Source organism: Meriones unguiculatus, chromosome X (genome assembly GCF_030254825.1).
Source record: "Meriones unguiculatus strain TT.TT164.6M chromosome X, Bangor_MerUng_6.1, whole genome shotgun sequence".
Classification (NCBI taxonomy): domain Eukaryota; kingdom Metazoa; phylum Chordata; class Mammalia; order Rodentia; family Muridae; genus Meriones; species Meriones unguiculatus.
Window position 1 is genome coordinate 25,620,718 of NC_083369.1, and position 22,319 is coordinate 25,643,036.

Here is a 22,319-nt window from a genome sequence, read left to right on the forward strand (position 1 = left end):
TCCCTGATGAACTGGGCCTTTTTTTTCCATGGTAGTATTCTTACATAGGAATTCTATTTTTCTAATATTGCTTCAGCTTTCTTTTTATCACTGTTAGTATAGTACATTGTCGTCATCAGCCTCAATGTTCTCAGGAATAATCACTGGGATTTTGTCATGGTTGTTTGTCTTAGTAATATTTTTATTACTACTGGGAGAAATTTGTAATATGTTTTGGTCATATTCACCTTTCTTTCCCAAGCTCCCCGTTAGATCCACCTCCACCTCCCTACCCAATTCATGTCCTCATTTTTATTTTTAAACCCACCAGTCCAATTTGTGCTGCCCAAATACTCTTGCCTGTGTGGCCATCTACTGTGTGGTCTCCCTACCAGCAGCCACATCTCTAAAGGATGCTAAACTGTTCATTTCCTGTCAGCTGTCAACAGTTCCTCAGTTAGAGCTAAGACTTCAAGCCTGCTTCCCACCTCCTGGGATTTTTTCTGGTTTGAGTTTGAACAGGTCTTATTCTTTTTGAGCTCTTTCCAACTCCTTTTGTGGCATTTTATTTCTTTTCTCTTTTTAGTATTGGGTATTGAATTTACAGCATTTTGAATGTAAGCACCCATTCTACCACTAAGCTATATCTAGCCTTCAAGGTTACTGTTTCTAAAAGTCAATTTAGCTAATTATATTTTCTTTTTAAAATCCCATCCATCTGCTTTATTTGTTTGTTTGTTTGTTTGTACTTTATTTTATTTCATTATATTTAATTGTGTGTGTTCATGTGGATGTTTGCACATGAATGTAGACGTTTGAAGGAGGTCAGAAGCATTGGATCCCTAGGAGCAGGAGTTACAGGCAGTTGTAAGCCACCTGACATTGGTTCTGGGAATCACACTTGAGTCCTCTAGAAGAGCATTAAGTGCCCCTAACTGCCAAACCATCTTTCCAGCCCTGTACCTACCATCTATTTTAAACATGTCTCATAATTAATGAATAGAAAAAAACCAAATATTATGGGAACAATAAATAGAAATAGTATGATAGCTAGAAAAAAGGTTTGCTATAGAAAGCCTCTTGTGACTTTGAGGATATTTCTGATAAAGATTGTTAGAGAGGTAATGGTTTTAGTGATATAGACACAAATAAAAACCTCACTTCTAATTTCATAGTTTTTGGTCCAAATGAAATTAAGTTCAACTAGATTTAGCCTGTTGAGTCCTCATCCCCAACTCAAACCTCACTGATTTCTTTTAGAATTGGCTTGGAAATGAAATTGAGGTTATGGTCAGTACTGAGGAAGCCAAACGCCACCTGAATGACCTTCTTGAGCATAGAAAAATCCTTGCTCAGGATGTGGCACAGCTCAAACAAAAACGAGAATCTGGAGAGAATCCATCTCCTAAACTCCGAGTAAGTGTCATGGGAAAATGCTATCACATGGGATTTCCAGCAAATCATCACTGCTTTGGAGGATTCTTTCCTTTTAAATCCTACCTTCTTGCCCACTACTATTACAGAGGTGCACCTTCTCACTTGATGAAGTACCTGTCCAAGATTCAGAAGCAGAGGATTCTATTACAAAGGAGATTGAAAGCCTAGAGACTGAACTGGAGCTCAGGTAATGGGGCTATATCTGAACCTTAAACTGATATGCCTGGAATCCAAACCAGCACCTTCAATCCAATCATTCAAGAGTTTCCTTCTTTTTCAAAGGTGTTTTATGGAATAAAAGAAAGTAACTGTGTTTTGAATCTGTATATTCAAAGCACTATACAGGTTAGATCCATTTACTTACTATGATACTGTATGAGGTAAGTGCCATTCTTCTGTAAAATTAACTTAGGTATCTTAAACTTTGACAAAGAGGCCTACAATATACATTGCAGGAAAGACAGAATCTTCACTTCAATGTATGGTATAGTTCAGACTGGTTAGCCACATTAGAAGAATGAAGGTAGATCCTTCTGTCTTGCTGTACACAAAACAACTCCAAATAACTCAGAGACCTGATGCCATAATTGAACAGAAGAGAAAGTAGTGAACACACCTCAACTTACAGGCACAAGAAAAGATATTCTGAATAGCATGTGCTTTTGACAATTTGCAGGGGACCTCATGAAATTAATAAAACAAGCTTTTGTACATCAAAGGACATGATCATTTTATTGAAGTGGCAACCTACAGAATGGGGGGAAATCTTTGCCAGCTACACATCTGACAAGGGGTTAAAAACTAGAATATATAATTACCTAAAATTTTTTTTTTAATCAAGTGGTGGTGGTTACAGCACATGCCTTTAATTCCAGCACTCGGGAGACAGAGGCAGGCAGATCTCTGTGAGTTCAAGGCCAGCCTGGTCTGCAGAGTGAGTTCCAGGACAGCCATGGCTAAACAGAGAAACATTGTCTCAGAAAAAGCAAAAAAATAATAATAAAATAAATAAGAATAAAGTATATACACACCTGGCTTTTAAAAAATAATTGAGAAACAATGAGACAAAGAACTAACAAGCTTTACACACCATGGCGTGTGGCTCACACACCTACTAATACACAGAGAAATAAATAAAAGGTAGAAAAATTTTTTTCTAAGTCTTACTATATATGTTCCATTGATTTCAACCAATATTTAATAAAATAAAAGCCATTTGGATATTTTTGGGGGGGTACTTTCGGTACATCAGGGAGCTTATTACTTTTTTAACTGATCATTCTATACATAATTTTTTAAAATTTTCTACTCAGAGCTCCTCCCTGTCTCCTTGCTGTTGAGGCTGATCGCAATAAATCTCACTGTTCTCTCCCCAAAGGAGTGCTCAAATTGCAGACCTTCAGCAAAAGCTCCTGGATGCTGAAAATGAAGACAGGCCAAAACGACGCTGGGAGAATATTGCCACAATTCTAGAAGCCAAACGTGCCATAAAGTATTTAATTGGAGAGGTAAGATCACTATAGGAGAGCTACCTGGAGAAGCTGAAATGGAAGGTACCTTGGGATACTTTCTCAGTGCTTATAGCTACTTTTCATAGTGTTAAAAAAAAACCCATGAATATCAATATTGAAGGGTAAAAGTTGGTTAGAATTAAGTACAAGCAAGTTACTTAGAAAAATATCATGCCATGTTCATCATGCCTGCCATATAGCAAGTATGCAGTTATGTGAGCCATTATTAGTAGAAAAAGACCATAAAAGTTACTGGTTAAGCATAAAATATTATAGTACTTTTAAAAACACCTATGAGGTGTTTGTTTAAATATTTGAGACATACTCTCAAGGATAAAACTTAATTCTCTTTTGACATATACAGATTCATTTTAAGAAAAACAATCTTTTTTTCTTTTTTGTTTATGGTTTGTTTGTTGTTTTGTGTTGTTGTTTTAAGACAGAGTTTCTCTGTGTAACCTTGGTTGTACTAGAACTCGTTCTGTAGAGCAGACTGGTCCTGAACTCACAGAGATCCTCCTGTGCCTCTGCCTCCTGAGTGCTGAGTGCTAAGATTAAAGGGATGTGCCTGTGCCACCATGCCCAGCCCTCTTCCCTGCTCTTAAATGTATGATTTCATCATAAACTGTCAGAAGATGAATCAAAATTGATCAATCAAGACAAGCATATTATTTCTGAATCCACAAGTTTGCACATTTTTGCGCTTTATACATTTTTGTTTTGGGCTAGCAGATTTATTCTACTAAGAAATCCTGACTAGTCTTATGGTTACTGGTATTTATAACACTCATTGTCTAGGCTAGTAGTGAAAATAAAAGTAGGTCAGACTTGCTTAAAGAAGTATATCTAGAAAGATCTACATTTTCAGCAATTACATCTACAAGTTCTAACATGTAAACAGATATTCAGACAGAAGTGGCTAATAAGTTGTATCCTGTTGAGTTCCTCTTCAAAATTTAAGATCTGCTTAAAGTTTCAGAATTTTGGAATTGTCAGATACTGTCCATGTTAGGTTTATTTTAGTCTTGAAACAAAGCAACAAAAAAATTACCTCAGTCGTGGCTTCTACCTTTAAGATATCTGTCTTTGCATAAATATTGACTCATGGCCTAGGGAAAAAAAAAAGTCCTGTCATGAGGTTGGAGAGATGGTTCAGTGACCAAGAGTGCTGTCTAATTCTCTGGAGGACCCAGGACCCAGGTTTGATTCCTGGAACCCATGTGGTGGTGGCTCAAAACCATTTGTAACTCTAGTCCAAGGTGATCTGAAACCTTCTTCAGGCCTCTGTGAGCACCGGACATGTGCATGATGTACAGATAAACATACAGCCAAAATACCCATACACATAAAAAATATTTTAAGACCAGTAGTATTATTTCAGTTCACTATTAGAATCCATATGATAGGCTGGAGAGATGGCTCAGCCAATTAAAGGCTAACCTCACGACCAAAAATATAAGAATCCATAGGACGTGGAAAAAATCAGAATGTGTTTAGACTTTCTGTTTTTGTCACTACTAATCATTTATTTATTTTGTATTTTTTAATTAAACTTACCCTTTACTGCTATTTTAATTTTAAGTTAATTTTCATTTTTACATAATAATAATTTGCTTTATTCAAAATAGTTTTCATATATTTTTAAAAATTTTTATTACAATTTATTAATTCTGTATCCCAGCTGTAGCCGCCTCCATTGTCTCTTCCAGATTCCGCCCTTCCTCTTCTCCTCTAATGCCCCTTCCCCAGTCTACTGATAGGGGAGGTACTCATCATCAATCTGACCGTAGCCTATCAGGCTTCATCAGGATTGTCTGCATTGTCTTCCTCTGTGGCCTGGTAAGGCTCCCTCCTGCCTCATGGGGAGGTGATCAAAGAGCCAGCCACTGATTTCATGTCAGAGACAGCACCTGTTCCCCTTATTAGGGAGCCCATTTGGAGACTAAGCTGCCCTGGGCTACATCTGTGCAGGGGTTCTAGGTTATCACCTTGAGTGGGCATTGATTAGAGTATTAGTCTCAGAAAAGACCCCTGGGCCTAGATTGTTTGGTTCTGTTGCTCACCTTGTGGAGCTCTTGTCCCCTCCAAGTTTTTCTATCTCCCCCTTCTGTCCTAACATTCCCTGCATTCTGCCCAAAGTTTGGCTATGAGTCTCAGCATTTGCTGCTGGGTAGAGTCTTTCAGAGGCCCACTGTGGTAGGTTCCTGTCTTGTTTCTTGTTTCACTCTCTTCCAATGTCTATCCTGTTTGTCTTTCTGAATAAAGACTTAGCATCTTACCAGGGTCCCCATTCTTGCTTAACTTCTTTAGTTGTACAGATTTTACTATGATTGTCCTATATTATATGTCCAACATCCACTTATAAGTGAGTATATACCATGTATGTCTTTCTGCTTTTGGGATACCTCACTTCAGGATGATCTTTTCTAGATCCCACCATTTGCCTGCAGATTTCATGATTTCCTTGTTTTTAATTGCTGAGTAGTATTCCATTGTGTAAATATACCACAATTTCTGTATCCATTGCTCAGTTGAGGGACATCTGGGTTGTTTTCAGAATCTGGCTGTTATGAATAAAGCTGCTACAAAAATGGTTGAGGAAATATCCTTGTTGTTTACTTGAACATATTTTGAATATATGCCAAGGAGTGGTATAGCTGAGTCTTAAGGAAGCTCTATTCCTAATTGTCTGAGAAAGTGCCAGATTGATGTGCAAAGTGGTTGTACAAGTTTACATTCCTACCAGCAATGAAGGAGGGTTCCCTTTCTCCACATCCTCTCCAGCATGTGTTGTCACTTGAGTTTTTTATCTTAGCCATTCTGATGGGTGTAAGGTGAAATCTCAGGGTCGTTTTGTTTTGCATCTCCCTGATAACTAGAGATGTTGAGCATGTGGTTTTTTTAATTAGAGTTTGTGTATATGGTTGATTACATTGATGGATTTCCATATATTGAACCACCACTGCACACCCGGTATGATGCCTACTTGGTCATAGTGGATGATAACTTTGATGTGTTCTTGGATTCGGTTTGCTAGTATTTTGTTGAGTATTTTTTGCATCAATGTTCATAAGGGAGATTGGCCTGAAATTCTTTTTCTTTTTTGGGTCTTGCTGAGGTTTAGGTATCGAGGTGACTCTGGCTTCATAGAATGAGTTTGGGAATGATCCTTCTGTTTCTATTTTGTGGAATAGTTTTAAAGAGTATTGGTGTTAGCTCTTCCTTGAAGGTCTGGTAGAATTCTGTGCTGAAACCATCTGGCCCTGGACTGTTTTTGGATGGGAGACTTTTGAAGACAGCTTCTATTTCCTTAGGGGATATAGGCTATTTAATTGATTTACCTGGTCTTGATTCAGCTTTGGTAAGTGGAATCGATCAAGAAAATTATCCATTTCATTTAGATTTTCAAATTTTGTGCCATATAGGCTTTTGAAATAAGACTTAATGATTGTTGGAATTTCCTCAGTGTCTCTTGTGTTATGTCCCTCTTTTCATTTCTGATTTTGTTGATTTGGATAGTGTCTCTCTGCCTTTTAGTTAGTTTGGCTAAGGGTTTGTCTATCTTGTTGATTTTTCTTAAAGAACCAGCTCTTGGTTTCATTGACTCTTTGAACTGATCTGTTTCTAATTTATTGATTTCAGCCTTGATTTTGATTATTTCCATTCATCTGCTTCTTTTGGGTATGTCTGCTTTTTTTTCTCTAGGGCTTTCAGGTGAGCCATTAAGTTGCTTGAATGAGCTGTCTCGAATTTCTTCTTGAAGGCACTTAGTGCTGTGAACTTTCCTCTTAGCACTGCTTTCATTGTGTCCCATAAGTTTGGGTATGTTGTGCCTTCATTTTCATTGAATTCTAAGAAGTCTTTCATTTCTTTATTTCTTCCCTGACCCCACTGTCATTGACTAGCAAGGTGTTCAGTTTTCATGTGTGTGTAGTCTTTTTGATTTATTTCTTTATTTCTCCCCTGATACAGCTGTCATTGAGTAGCGAGTTGTTCAGTTTCTGTGTGTGTGTAGGATTTTTGCTATTTCTGTTGTTGCTGAGGTCCAGCTTTAATCTATGGTAATCAGATAGGATACAAGGGATTATTTCAATCTTCCTGTATCTGTTGTGGCTTGCTTTGTGACCAACTATATAGTCTATTTTGGAAAAGGTTCCTTGAAGTTTTGAGAAGAAGGTAATTTTTGTGTGTGTGTATGTGTTTAGGTGAAAGGTTCTGTAGATGTCTGTTAGGTCCATTTGATTCATGACCTCTGTTAGAGTCACTTGTTTCTTTGTTTAATTTCTCTTTTCTTGACCTGTTCTTTGTTGAGAGTGGAGCATTGAAGTCTCCCCTATTAATATGTGGGGATCTATGTGTGGTTTAAGTTTTACTAAGGTTTCTTTTACAAATGTGGGTGCCTTTGTATTTGGGGCATAGATGTTCAGGATTGTGCTATCTTCTTGGTGGAATTTTCCCTTGATGAGTATGAAGTGACCTTCCCCATCTCTTTTGATTAATTTTGGTTGAAAGTCTATTTGGTTGAAAGATATTAGCATAGCTACTCCTGCTTGCTTCTTGGGTCCATTTGCTTGGAAAATCATCTTTCTGTCCTTTACTCTCAGATTATGTCGATTTTTGTGACTTAGCTGTGTTTCTTGTATAAACAGATTGTTGGGTCTTGTTTATGCATCCATTCTGTTAGTCTGTGTCTTTACTGGAGAGTTGAGTCCATTGATGTTGAGAGAGGTTAATTTTGTTTGAAAATCTATTTTATTAGATATTAGAATGGCTATTCCTGCTTGTTTCTTATGTCCATTTGCTTGGAAAACTGTCTTCCAGCCCTTTACTCTCGGATAATGTCTATCATTGTGGCTTAGGTGTGTTTCTGGTATGCAACAGATTGTTGGGTCTTGTTTATGTATCCATTTTGTTAGTCTGTGTCTTTTTATTGGAGAATTGAGTCCATTGATGTGGAGGGACTTTAATGACCAGTGGCTGTTAGATCCTTTGATTTTGATGTTTGCTGTGATAATGTGTTTGTGTGCTTGGCTACTTTTAGTTTTGCTGTAGTGAGGTTATTTATTTCTTGTTTTTTCTTGAATGTAGTTAGCATTCTTGGGTTGTATTTTTCCTTTTAATATCTTCTGTAACACTGGATTTGTGGGTAGGTATTGTTTAAATTTGTTTTCATTGTTGAATATCTTCTTTTCTCTACCTATGATGACTGAGAGTTTTGCTGAGTATAGTAGCCTGGGCTGACATCTGTGTTCTCTTAGGGCCTGCATGATATCTGTCCAGGCCCTTCTGGCTTTCATAGTCTCTGTTGAGAAGTCAGGTGTGATTTTGATGGGTTTGTCATTATATATTACTTGGCCTTTTACCCTTGCAGTTTTTAGTATTTTTTTTTCTTTGTTCTATATACTTACTGTTTTGATTATTATGTGGTGGAAGGATTTTCTTTTCTGGTCTAATTTATTGGGTGTTATGTAGGCCTCTTGTATTCTTATAGGCCTCTCCTTTATTTGGGGGAAATTTTCTTCTATGATTTTGTTGAAAATATTTTCTGGGCCTTGGAGATGGGAATCTTCTTTTTCCTCTATTCCTATTATTCTTAGGTTTTGTCTTTTCATGTTGTCTTGGATTTCTTGGATGGTTTTGTCAGGAATTTTTTAGATTAAATATTTTCTTTGACAGATATATCTATTTCTTCCATTGTATCTTCTACCATGATATTCTTTCTTCCATCTCTTGTAGTCTGTTGGTTATGTTTACCTCTGTAGTTCCTGTTTTCTTCCCTAAGTTCTCCCTCTCCATGTTTTCTTCCATTTGTGTTTTCTTTAATTTTTCCAATTCTATCTTCAGATCTTGAACTGTTTTGTTGATTTCCTTCACCTGTCTGATTGTATTTTCCTGTTTTTCCTTCAATTCCTTCACCTGTTTGTTTGAACATTCCTCTGTTTCTTTTATTTCTTTCAGTGATTCAATTATTTCTTCTCTGAAGGCCATAAACTGTTTGGCTGCATCTTCTTGTATTTCTTTACAGATGGCCCTAATCTGTTTGACTTTATCTTCCTCTATTTTTTTATGCTTTTTATTTGTTTCCTTCATTATCTTCTTCATAAACATAGATGTAAGGTCATCTTCCTGAATTTAACTTCTGATTAGGTGTCCAGGGCTACTTGCCCCTGGATAACTGGGTTCTGGGGATGCCATACTGCTTTGACTTTTGTTGGTTGTGCTTTTATGCTGGTCTCTACCCATCTGGCTGTCTCAGGTGTTCGTTGTAAGTTTCTGGTACCTGCTAGAATCCTGGAGTGGGGAGAATCCCCTTGGCGCAAGATGGTTTTTTCTGAATGAGGCCTCCTCAGCTTTTTTAGGTATGGTCACCAAATGGCAGGTGCGTCTCAGGAATTGCCACAGCTCATCTCAGGCATATGGACCTTTGTGGTAACTGTGGTCATTGGTAGTCAGGGGGCCTCTCCTCTCACCAGGAGAAGTCCTGGAGACAGCTGCCCTGCCTTCTGGGTTTCTTGCTCTGAATTTAGTGAGCTGATGCTCTTACACTGTGTTTGCTGGGCACAGCCCTCTTGAAGAACCAGGGAACCTTGCGGCTTGATCATTTTGGCTAGGAAGACAGGTTGGGCCTTGGAGCAGTGTCTGGAAGCTGATCTTGGGGATCCTAGTGTTCTGTAGATCTGAAATTGGAGCTCTGTGCCCTAGTACCCAAGCATTAATCAGTGGCAGGTAAGCACAGCACTCATGCGTGCAGCGGGAGGCTAGAACCTGGAGCCTGGGGGAACCCAGAAACTTTTCTAGAGCTGGATGTCCTGAGGTCGGACCTGATGTTTCCCCCACTGTTGGGTTTCCTCCCGACAGAGAGACCCAATCTGTTTTAAGGTCCACAGTTTGGTCTGGGATAATGACCAAACAGGTACAGGCGCAGGCAAGTGGCCCTAAGCTGGTGACTGGGCACCTACAGGAATCCGGGAACTTTTCCTGAGAACTTTTTGGGGGTGGGGGTGGGTCAGTTGAGTGACCTGAGGTCAGACCTGATATTTCCCTCCCCCACCCCCTGACAGGGAAACTCAGACTCTGGTGCCCTGGGGCCCACAGTTCAGTCTGGGACAGTGATTCAGGTGTAAAGGCAGGTCTCTGGGCTGGCAGCTGAGCAAACGCCTGACCCTGGGACCTTTTCCAGGGATTCTCTGGGTGACTTGAGGTTGGTCCTGATTGCTTCCTTCACCGTGGAGTTTTCTCTTGACCGGAAAAAACAGTCTCTGGTGTTGTGGGGCCCACAGTTCAGTCTGGGATCATGGTCAGAGCATGCAGGCATGTGGCTTTGGGTTGGCCACCAAGCGCCTGCCGGGACCTAGGAACTCTTCCAGGATTTAGCTGGGTGACCTAAGAATGGACCTGATTGCTTCCCACACTGTGGGTTTTCCTCTCCTGGGAAACACAACCGCTGGTGTTTTAAGGCCCAGAGTTCCGTCTGTTGGTTGCTGTGCAATCACTGCTGTCCTGCTCATAAGACACAGTGTCCTCTTGGCGCCGCCATCTTGCATCTCCCCCCATCCCCGGATTTAGACTTTCTGAGAACTTTTCTCAGACGATTTCAAGTAGCTGACATTTTCTTGCCCAGTGAATGGGACAAGGTAGATTATTCTTTAAATAAAATGACTTTCTTTTATCCTTTCAGTTGGTGTCCTCCAAAATACAGGTGAGCAAACTTGAAAGCAGCCTGAATGAGACCAAAGCCAACTATATTGGTGCGCAGAAGATGCGGTATGAGGAGAAAAATCAGTTTGCTGAGATAGAGACAGAGCTAAAAGCAAAGCTGGTCAAAGTGGAGCAAGAGCACCAAGAAAAGGTAACTTTTAGCAAGACAAAAAGTTGTCATGGTGAAGCTGAGGGTGATACTGTCTGTGATCATTTATTTTTTAAAAGTAGTAGAGTATGCCTGACGTGGTGGCTGATACCTATAATCCTAGTACTCTGGGAGGCTAAGGCAGAAGAATCATCTCAAGTTAAAAGTCAGTCTGGACTACATTGAGACCCTATCACTATCTGAAAAATAAATAACAAACAGTAGTAACACATGAAGCTTCCTTCTTTCAAAAGTCTATATGGTCTTTTCCACATTTTGCAAGTAAGTAACCTGAAACAGAAGTGGCTTGTCTAAGTGGCTGTAGCCAGTGCCTCAAATTCCAAGGTTAACATGCTGAGAAACACCTTTTCTAGGTTTATTGCTTTGGACCATGAAAGGAAAAGATGTTCTTTACCTTTAACTCACAAAAAAGTTATTTGAACCACTGCTTGAACTAGATAACATCCTTCCCCGCCCCACCACCACCACTTTGATGTCACCCAGTATATTGTGTCTTTCTTTAGGTGTTGTATCTTCTCAGCCAGCTGCAGCAATGCCAAATGACAGAGAAGCAGCTGGAGGAGTCAGTTAGTGATAAGGAACAACAGCTGCTGAACACACTGAAGTGTCAGGTATGCAAAACATGATGGAGAATCCTGTCTCTTTTGGGCCATAACACTCGCAGCAGAAAATAATTAACCACCGACAAACCAGAGCCTTTCCTGCTTTGAGGCTCCACTGGTCTGGTTAGGGAAAATCAGTGTAGCTACAATAAGAATAATCTACTTTTCAGTACTGAAACAGAAGCCTCCATGTCAGACTTAGGTCTCCTGATTCTTTTGTCTTAACTCTAAGCTTTAGAACTAAGGAAGCAAAATCATCTAGCATTTACTTAAAATCTTGATGGCATTCCAGCCAAGTACCATGCATAGAGATAACCTAGAACCCCTGCACAGATGTAGCCCATGGCAGTTCAGTGTCCAAGTGGGTTCCATAGTAATAGGAAGAGGGACTGTCTTTGACATGAACTGATTGGTTTGCTCTTTGATCACCTCCCCCTGAGGGGGAAGCAGCCTTAGCAGGCCACAGAAGATGACAATGCAGCCACTCCTGACGAGATCTGATAGACTACGATCAGAAGGAAGGAAAGGAGGACCTCCCCTATCAGTGGACTTGGGGAGGGGCATGAGTGAAGAAGTGGGAGGGAATGTGGGATTAGGAGGGGAGAAGGGAGGAGTTTATGGGGGGGATACAAAGTGAATAAAGTGTAATTAATAAAAAAAAATTAAAAAAAAAATCTTGACGGCAGGGTCCTGAAGAGGTGGCTTATTGGTTAAGAACACTTGGTACTCTTACAGAGGACTTGAGTTTTCAGCACATGTCAGGCAGCTGACAGCTACGTGGAACGCCAGCTCCAGGAGGAATCCCGTGCCTAGGCTCCAGTCTCTATAGGCAACTGCATTCATATGCACATATTCATAATGAGAAATAATAAAAATAAATTGAAAAAATCCTGAGGACATTAAAATGTGTCTCTCTGAGCTTGTTCTGAATATACCTTACATGTTAAAAAAAATGTCCAGGATCTAAAATTCTTTCAAAGTCTGGAAACACCACACCCTGTAGTAACATGTTGGAACACTATTTTAGTCCAAACTTAAAATCTGATTCCTACACCATCATTCTCCAGGGTTCCCTTAGTACTTCACAACCTTAAGACATAACCAGATTAGTTGAAGTTGTATACATGAATCCAGTTGCCATAATTGCAAGCAAGTTTAATTAGACTTGTTAGAGTAGCATGCAGAACAGCTAGTCTGTATGAGAAGGTTGCACAGAAGAATCTGCAGATTTCAAGGAACAGCTAATGCTGTGTGGGTTTCTGAACCAGCATGCTGATATTCATCGGCTCTATGAGACTAAGAAAGGATAAGAAAGATTGCTTCCTGCAAGTATATTCAGGGCTGCTGGAGAATACTAAAATATAAGATACAGTCAGGGAACAAGGAATGAGGTATTTTTCTGTGTACCTTGTGTATAAAAACAATCATCTACCAGCCACTTAAAAGCATTGTTTTTGGGGCTGGAGAGATGGTTCAGTGGTTAAGAGCGCTGTCTGCTCTTGCAGAAGACCCAGGCTCAATTCCCAGCACCCATATGGCAGCTCACTACTGTCTGTAACTCCAGCTCCAAGGGATCTGATACCTTCACGCTGAAGCACATAGAATAAAATAATTTAAAAAAAAAAGAAAGCATTGTTTTAATCTGAACTGTTTGGGAACTCTTATGTGGGGCCCAAAAATAACGCCACCTATAACTGTGCAATCTGGAAATAGGATGAAGAGCTTAAGAAGATGCAAGAAGTATGTGAGCAAAATCAGCAGCTTCTCCAAGAAAACAATGCCATCAAGCAGGTAAGATGACTTCCCATCCACTTGATAAGCCCCAGGAGACCCTTGTTGCGACTGAGACTAGGCCTTGGAAGCAACCCTCAATTTAGATGACTATATTTAGCCGGATTATGCGAGGTCTCCATCAAGTTTTTGCGTGATCCAATCATGTTCATTTCAAAGTGTTAGAAACACAAGTATTTGCCAGGCATAGTGGTAAACAACTTTAATCCCAGCACTCAGGAGGCAGCGACTCCACTACTCCACTGTCACACAGCCTCGCTTTATTGTGGTATACAAGGAAGCTAGCTTAGGTCTGGAATCTTTGGTTTAGCCACAAACACTCCCAAATCTGTCCTAACATGATATACTTTGTCTCTCCTATTCAAACAGAAACTGACCCTCCTCCAAGTAGCCAGAAAAGAGAAACCCTATCTTATGAGAAATGTTCTTCAGTCTCCAGATTCTTCCTTTGAATATATTCCACCTAAGGTAAAATGTTCAGTCATGTATGATACCTTTGCATAGCCCAGGTTTGAGTGAGTGTACTAAGCCTGGCTTGTAATCGGCTATAAGAAAGAGTAAGGAGTCCCAAATAAAACTAGAATACAATTCTAAGGAAAATAGGCCTCCGGCTTCCTCCGAAGGCTAACTGTAGTCTATCATGCACAGTTTTTATGTAACACAGCTGAGAAGGAGCAGAAGAAAAGAACTATGTTCAGCTGTCCATCCAGAGATGTTTGTCTTATTAAATATGACTCCTCTCTTCCTTCCTCAGATTGATTAGCCTCCAGTTTCTAGTTCTTCAAAGACTATGCAAGGTCAAAGGCTTTAGCCTTTGGAATTTTTGTGATTGGCAAAACCAAGTGGAATATATTTAAGAAGTCTGAAATCTCTGTAAACAGCCAGCAATAGTTACGGAGAAGATAGCATGACAACATATATTTTTCAAAAGCTTTATTAACTATCTCAATTTCTTTTTGTAGCCCAAACCTTGCCGTGTTAAAGAAAAATGTCCAGAGGAAAGCTTGGCCATTGAGGACCTACAGTGTTCTGTAACTGAGCAGGAGAGTGATGACAGTGATGACTATGCTGATGAGGAGTGGATTCCAACAAAATTAGTCAAGGTGTCCAAGAAGAACACCCATGGGGTATGAGCCAACTCTCCAGTTTCCCTTGTTAGAGTTGTTTCTCAGTGAGCTAGCTTCTGAATCTCAAATTGAGGATTGAGAAATTGGATGCAGCCTGCCCTGCATCCAAACTCTTTGGAGCTCCACTGATGGAGACTTGCTAGACTATCTCTGTATGGACTATGAGACCATCAGGCACACCTGAGGATTCAGGTTGGCTGGCTCCCATTGATTTTTCAGGATCATGGCAGTCTGAGTAGGTAGCATTCTGTACCGTTTCGCTGACGCTGATTCGCAAGTGATCATCCCAGCCCATGTTACATAGCTTTTTTATGGTTGAACCAACCATTATCACACCTCATCTTTCAATAATTATAAAAAAAATGTTCACAGATGTATTTATTGTTTGCCTCTCAGAGATAGACTTCAGATCCACAAGAGGGAAGTAGATGGTCACCAAAACAAGTTATGGCCAGTACTTGAACTTAGTGTTTTGATCCCCAGAGCCAGTTTCACCATATTATGATGGTTACATTAAAAAAAAAAAAAAAAACCTTGGACCATAAGCTGAGTACTTTATCTTCCTTACCTGTTATGGTGTTTTTCTTTTTCTCACAAGGCTAAGGAGCAAATGGAATCAGAGAAACAATAAATAAGAATATAAATGCTAAATTAAGGCTAATTAGAAAAAATCTGACTTGAGGGGGAGTGTTTTGTTTTTTGTTTTGTTTTTTTAAACTCTTTTCTTTTTTAATAATTTATTTAATTTTATTTGATGTGCATTAGTGTGAAGGTGTCAGATCCCTTGGAATTGGGGTTACAGACAGTTGTGAGCTGCCTGTGGGTGATGGGAATTGAACCTGGATCCTTTGGAAGAGCAGACAGTGCTCTTAACCACTGAGCCATCTCTCCAGCCCCCCCCCTTTTTTTAAGAGATAGTGCCGCATATAATCCCAGGCTAGGCTTGAACTCACTATGTAGTCTAAGATGATGTTCCACTCCTACTCCTCCTGCCTCCACCTCCTAAGTGCTGAAATTAGACGTGGGCTTGCAGTACCATGCCCACCTCAAACCCATTCTGACTTTAAGGCACACTTTATTTACTCCTCCAATGCCAGACCTTCATAAGTGGTAAAGACAGGTATCTTATACTAAAACACTAGTTTCCAGAATACTATGGTTCATCATCACTAGTCCACCTATTCCCTGTAACCACATTCTTAGAGAATGGCTCCTAACCTAATTCACTGGTTTCCTAGAAGTAGACTTGATATGACCAGTTTTGTAAAGCCAAATGCTAAAGTAAAGCAGACCACAAGGAATAAACAGCTAGATGGTGTTATTGCTGGTCAACTAGCCACATTGCAAATGTGTTAATGGGGAAACCAAAGGAATAGAAGGAAGCATATCTAGAACTTCAGTACATTCATCTCAGGAAAAGTAATTGGAAGGGTTTGGGTTTTTAAGGGCTGACCAGAAGAGGTAATGATGAAGAAGTTAACACGGAAGGATGTGACCATTGCTGTGGAATAGGTAGAAAGGGAAAGACCATGTTGAGAATATGGGGGAAAACACTTCTGGCACAATAAATAGTATATTGTAAAGACTCGAAACAGAGTAAGGACACTTAGAAAAAATGAAGTAGCGCATGACTGTCATCAGATCCCCTGGCACTGGAGTTAGAGATGGTTATGAACTACCATGTGGGTGCTGGGAATCAAATCTAGGTCCTCTGTCAAGGCACCAAGTTCTCTTAAATACAGAGCCATCTTCCTAGCCCCCAATGCCTGTCTTTCCTCAACAAACATTTACACTATTATGACTGAAATAACAGGGTGAGCTGAATTGTAGATTAAATGGCATCTTAGTTAAGAAAGCAGAGTTTGGAAGCATACACAAAAGCAGAAGGATAGAAGGCCTAAAACCTTCAGAAAGGAGTTTGCAGGTATGAAACAATTATGGGTACACTTGTTTTTGTGGAAAGCTTAATATATAAACACTATTGCTCCAACTTAAAAGGAAAATACTGAAGCATAGCAAATATTGTAACTAAATACTACCTACTGTTAATGATATTGTATTTCTAAGATACTATAAAATGATGCTGACAGTGGTTGATATGATCATCATCTTATGCTTATTAAAAAAGATAGTACATCTTTGTCAAAAATCAGGTGTCCATAGGTGTATGGGATTATTTCTGGGTCTTCTATTTAGTTCCATTGATTTACCATTCTGTTCCTATACCAGTACCATGCAGTTTTTAGTATTGTTGCTCTATAGTACAGTTTGAGATCAGTGATGGAGATACCTCTAGAAGATCTTTTACTGTAGAGGATTGTTTTAGCAATTCTGGATTTCTTGTTATTCCATATAAAGTTGAGAATTTTTCTTTCCAGGTCTGTAAAGAATTGTGTTGGTAATTTGATGGGCATTGCATTGAATATGTAGATTGCTTTTGGTAAGATGGCCATTTTCACTATGTTAATCCTGCCAAGCCATGAGCATGGAAGATCTTTCCACCTTCTGATATCTTCTTCTAATTCTTTCTTCAGAGACTTGAAATTTTTTTTATACAAGTCTTTGACTTGCTTGGTTAGGGTGAGTAAATGTTTCTAAGTCCTACCCTGGTATTCTTTATTCTTTGCGTTTAAAATTTGACCAGATCTTACTCTTCTGAGATGTACTCAACTTGCTTCTAGATAAAAGAGTACTCCCAACCGTAGTTTTTCTCAAGGGAGATTTTAAAAATAGAACCTGGGGCTCTACTTCTAGATGTTCTGATTGAGTTGATCAGAGATAGAACTTGGAGTTTTAGAACGCTTCCCCCAAGATTTTTTTTTAATATTATGTGTTGTGATTCCATGTGGGTGAGTGCCACATGTGTGCAGGTGCTTGAGCACAGAAAATCCTTGGATCCTGTGGGTGCTGGGAACTGAATTCTGGTCCTCTGGAAAAACAGCAAGCACTCTTAACCACTAAGCTACGTCTTTAGCCTCTGCAAATATTTTTCTAGCCCCTGCTGAGAACTGGCAAACCATCTGTGCTGTGTCTTGAGGTATGTTGGTGGATTGCCAGCAGTTTTGCTAAAGTCGTATCAAAGTCCCTCTTTGGCATTCTAATCTGCTTCCTGGTTTGAGGGAGAATTAAGATGAAGTTATAGTTTATGTGTATGACATTCATGTGGCTGCATCTGTGAACTGGGTCATGAGCGTTCACCCCTACCATTACTACTACCAAATGCCTATCTCTAGCCTCTGCTGGCTTGAAAATTAGCAACAGCAGAAGTCCATGGCAGCTAGCATTTAGAAAATTATTTTTGTATAGGTGAAGTATGCTAGTCTAAAAAAATCATCTCCCAGGTCTTAGCTATGGAAAAGGCCAATCACTCATGACTATCCTTCAGGTATTATTTGTAATATACCATGTGACAAAATAGAGCAATACTGACAGGGTAAAAGAACATTTTTAAAGCCTATAGATGAGTCATGAGTGGACAGAGGAACCAGACTATAGTAATAAATCAAGGCTTTTCTGAAGGAGCATCTGTAAGACAGGTTATGGAACACTTATTTTTTCCTTGTATTACTCAAAATAGCTAAAGGGATTTAAATTTTATTATAATGTATCTTGTTGATAAAGATGCCTAAAATAGACATTTTTTGTTTGGTTTGGTGTTTGTTTGTTTGTTTGTTTTGAGACAGGGTTTCTCTGTATAACGGCCTTGGCTGTCCTGGGACTCAACTCCGTAGAGCAGGCTGGCCTCAAACTCACAGAGATCTACCTGCCTCTGCTTCCTGAATGCTGGGATTAAAGGTGTCAGACACTCCTCTCAGCTAAAATGGACATTCTTATCTAATACTATAGAGGTATAAATTGGTATACCACTACTCTGGAGGGCAGCCTGAAAATATAGGAATCTTTCAAAATAGTCTCATCATGCTCACTTCCGGAGCACATATACAAAAACTGTTCCTATTCTTTGATCCAGTAGTTATATACATAGTAATTCATACTAAGGAAATAGTCATCAATATGGAAATTGCAGTAGTCATTCAATGAACCTTTTGTAAGTAGCTTTGTGTCAGGATTGAGCACTATATCTGCGAATACAACAGTTACCTTTGTCATCATGAACGCATTCTTACAGGAAAAGACATAGTAACCAGAAAAACAAAACAGTTCTGAATGGTATTATAGAAGAAAACAAAACTCCACAGTGACATCATAGGAATGATGGGGAGGGGAAAGGCTATTTGGGAAACAAAGAAATAGTTAAGATGAGATCTAAATAAAATCAGGAGTACCAGGCATAGTGGTATACACCTGTAATCCTGGCACTCTGGAGACTAACATAGAAGAACTACAAGTTCAAGGCCAGCCTTGGCTATGTAGTGAAGGCCTAAGTCATAAAAATGAAAGTGAGAGAAGAAAGGGAGTGAAGGAGAAAAGGAAAAGTGCAATTGAAAAGATCTCAGCAAAAGAATGGGCTTTGCCTCTCAAAGAATACCTGAGAAGGCCATTGTGACTGGGCTTTGCCTCTCAAATGGGCTTTGCCTCTCAAAGAATACCTGAGAAGGCCATTGTGTGTTGAGAAGCGGGAAAGGTAAAGTTAGGTGTAGGGAGGCCAGATTTAGAAGGACTTGCCTGTACATATGCTTTACATTATATTTGGGTACAAGGATAGTCGCTGTAACGTGATTTGTAATAGCAAATATTTTCTTTCAAAACTATCTTAATATCTAACACTAGGGGAGTGGTTAAATAAATTAATGTATCTACACGATGGACTATTGTATACAGTTATGAAATCATGACTTGGGCTTTCAAATTCTGTCGAGTGATAGACATTATCTTCCAGATCAGAAAAAAAAAAAAAAAAAGATGTTATTGTGGTTTCCTTTATAGCTACAGAACAAAGACGATAGTTCTCATGTGAAAGGCACCCAAGATCTTGAATTTTATTATAAACTCAGGATGAGTCCACAGAGATATGACCAGAAAAAAAAATGCTGACAGTTGTGATTTCAGGCCTTGTTAATCACCAGACTATTGGATTCATTTTTGTTGGGAGATTGGAAGGGACTGTTTTGGGTTTCTGAAAGGATCTCACTGTGTAGCCCTGGCTACTCTGGAATTCTCTTGTGTATGTCGGGTTGTCTGCCTCTGCCTCCCTGAGTCCTAGGATTAAAAGTTTGGGCTGCCATGACCCACTGCACAGACTACTTTAAAGCTAGATCTCCCCATATATTGTACTTGTATAGCTGATTTCAGAACACCTAAATGCTAATTTTTAATTTATCCCTATTGTGTTTTTTCTTTGTACTTACAGCTTATTCTACCCTGTCAAAATATTTTTAGATTGTGATTTTTGTTATCTTAACTATTAATCATTCTTCCAGCTTTTTGCCATCGTTAGAGCCTGATAAAGATGCTACCTTGTAAACTGGCTATAACATTGTGTGTGTGTATGTGTGTGTGTGTATGTGTCTGCATGTGTGTGTGTGTGTGTGTGTGTGTGTGTGTGTGTGTACTATGAAAGCTGCAGTTTCAGTGACTTTTTTCCATTTTTGTTAATTCAATTTACATCTCAATCATAGGCCCCTCCCTCCTCTCTTCCCAGTCCCACCCTCCCTCATGCATCCCCCCTCCCCTATTCCTCAGAATAGGGGAGCCCCTCCTACCCAGACACCCAGCTCATCTATTCACATGAAGGCTGAGTTTGTCTTCCTCCCCTGTGACCTGGTAGCTAAGTCCCATCAGGGGGAACTGAACAAAAAGCAGGCAACATAGTCCATGTCAGAGATATCCCCCACTCCCCTAACTCATGGGCCCATATGAGGCTTAAGATGCCCATTGGCTACTTATAAGTAGAGGACCTAGGTCTGTACCATGCATTGTCCTTGGTTGGCACTTCAGACACCATAGGCCCTTCTGGGTACTGGTTGATTGGCTCTGATGATCTCGTTGTGGAGTTTTGTAACCTAAAAGTTCATTTATCCTCGCCCCTTCTTTTCCAGTAGACTCCTGGTATTTCCCCCTTGTTTAGCTGTGAGTCTCAGTATCTGTTTCTAGCAGTTGCTGGGCAGAGCTTTTAAGAGGATAACTCTGGTAGGCTCCTGCCTGCAAGCATATCAGAGTATCATCAATAATGATAGAGGTTTGCTTTCTTCCATGGGGTTGGTCTTAGTGTTGGGCCCAGCATTGGTTGGACATTCCCTCAATCTCTGCTCTATCTGTTGTCTTTGTCCCTGAAGGTCTTGTAGGTAAGGGTAGGTTTTAAATGGAGGGGTTTTTTTCTCCTATTTTTTGGGGGGGGTGATCTCCTCCATCCACTAGGAATCTTGACTAGATAAAGGATGTCCTCTTCAGTCTCCATGGCCCCTGCTACTAGGAGTCTCAGCTAGAATCCCCCTTGTATCCTCCCAGAAGCCTATTCTGACTTAGGTCTGTAGCTTGTTGCAGAGATGTCCCCACCCACCATTTCTCTTTTCTCTGCAGGCCTTCTGCCCTCCTGGTTTCAGTGACTGTATTTCCTATCTTTAGAGATATGCTGAAGATGAGTTAGTACTCAGAACAAAGCCCCGGCTGACACTGGACAAAATGTAGAAATATAGTTGGGTAGACAACAATTTGACTCAGCCCTTAAGTAAACCTAACTACCATGCTGCTGGTAGGTCTTCGCCCGTGAAATTGTTACTAGTGCTTACCCGATACTTGACATGTGAGGATGTTAGTACAGCCCTCTTACTTATCTTCAGCTATACTACCCAGAAAAGAGCATTGAATGGTTCAGTATAACCTGCTCTTAGTTAACCTAAGGTGCTTCCTGGTGATTATGGTTAAATGAGAGGAGGGAATAGAGAAGACTGAGTTGATAAAGATATTGACACTTTTCCTTTGTTACTAAAAAGACTTGCACATGAAGGGAAGGTACCTTAAAATGGCCACCTAATCTTTTCAGTGATGTGTCTGTCCACAAACCTGTTTTGCAGTGTTCCTGCAAAGGTTGGTGTGGGAACAAGCAATGTGGATGCAGAAAGCAAAAGTCAGACTGTAATGTGGATTGCAGCTGTGACCCCACAAAGTGTCGGAACCGCCAGCAGAGTCAGGTAAGATCAGTTTTGCTTCCCCTTATCATCCCTTAAAACCGCTCAGGAATTCCTATCCTTTTTCTCCTTCTACCCTGAAACATGTAATCTCGCACATAGTAAACCCTACATTTCTTCCCTCTACACCCAGCCTTTCAGTCCTCAGGAATGCACTCCCCACCCCCAACCTCCAGCCTTAGATGAGAAGCTTCTGGATGATTTCTGAAACAAGAACAAGAAACAGGAAAACAAGAATTTACAAGTAGATAGAGACACAGGATCAAACTAGTCCAGAGGCTTAGCTGGAACTGTGAAGGCCATGTGCTGAGATGGCAGCTTCCAGAGAGGAAGTTAATCCTTCTGACATCTTGAGAATATAGTTAGTAGACCCTAATAGAGCCAAGCATTCCATGGCTCTAGGAAATAGACCCCCAGGAATGTAATCTACTAGTCACTGTTATGAGCCAAGTTAACTGTAGCTGTTTTTATGTTGCTCTTAGGAAGAGCAAACTCAGGAAAACAAAATGTGCCCTGAAAAGAGCAACAGCAAGCAAGTTCAATTTCTGTACTTTCCTTATACCTGCCTGTGCCCATGGCAGAAAGTATTTGCTGCAACTCTTAATGAATAATATAAGACTCCTACCAAGTGCAGGGTAATGAACATTCATCATGCATTTCCTAAACATTTACACAGGAACAGTTCGGGTTTGGGCTTTTTATATCAAAGACTTCTAAACTAAGTAAGCATCAGAGGATTGAAGTGGCAAGCTATCTATAGGTCAGGCTAAAAGTGAGAGACATAGTCAGGGCCTGTAAAGGTTTCATTTAGGGTTCTAGAATCCTAAGCTGCTGCACAAAAAGATCTCTGCCCAAAACCTTTACAATTCCATTTCCATCAAAGCCATATGCCCTTCACTTGATTTCACATTGGGCCT

General features: G+C 39.9%; 1 protein-coding gene across 2 annotated transcripts in view; it reads left to right on the forward strand.

The window, feature by feature from the left end:
• Positions 1-22,319, forward strand: part of Kif4a (kinesin family member 4A) — a 112,963-nt gene that overhangs the window by 88,729 nt on the left and 1,915 nt on the right. The window contains exons 20-28 of one of the 2 annotated variants that reach the window (XM_060374384.1): positions 1,240-1,395; positions 1,503-1,603; positions 2,795-2,924; positions 10,606-10,776; positions 11,298-11,405; positions 13,110-13,187; positions 13,557-13,655; positions 14,150-14,314; positions 21,289-21,405. In XM_060374384.1, coding sequence (XP_060230367.1) covers positions 1,240-1,395; positions 1,503-1,603; positions 2,795-2,924; positions 10,606-10,776; positions 11,298-11,405; positions 13,110-13,187; positions 13,557-13,655; positions 14,150-14,314; positions 21,289-21,405 — 1,125 coding nt within the window. The remainder of the gene's footprint in view (positions 1-1,239; positions 1,396-1,502; positions 1,604-2,794; positions 2,925-10,605; positions 10,777-11,297; positions 11,406-13,109; positions 13,188-13,556; positions 13,656-14,149; positions 14,315-21,288; positions 21,406-22,319) is intronic. The other variant, XM_060374385.1, reaches the window with a different exon arrangement.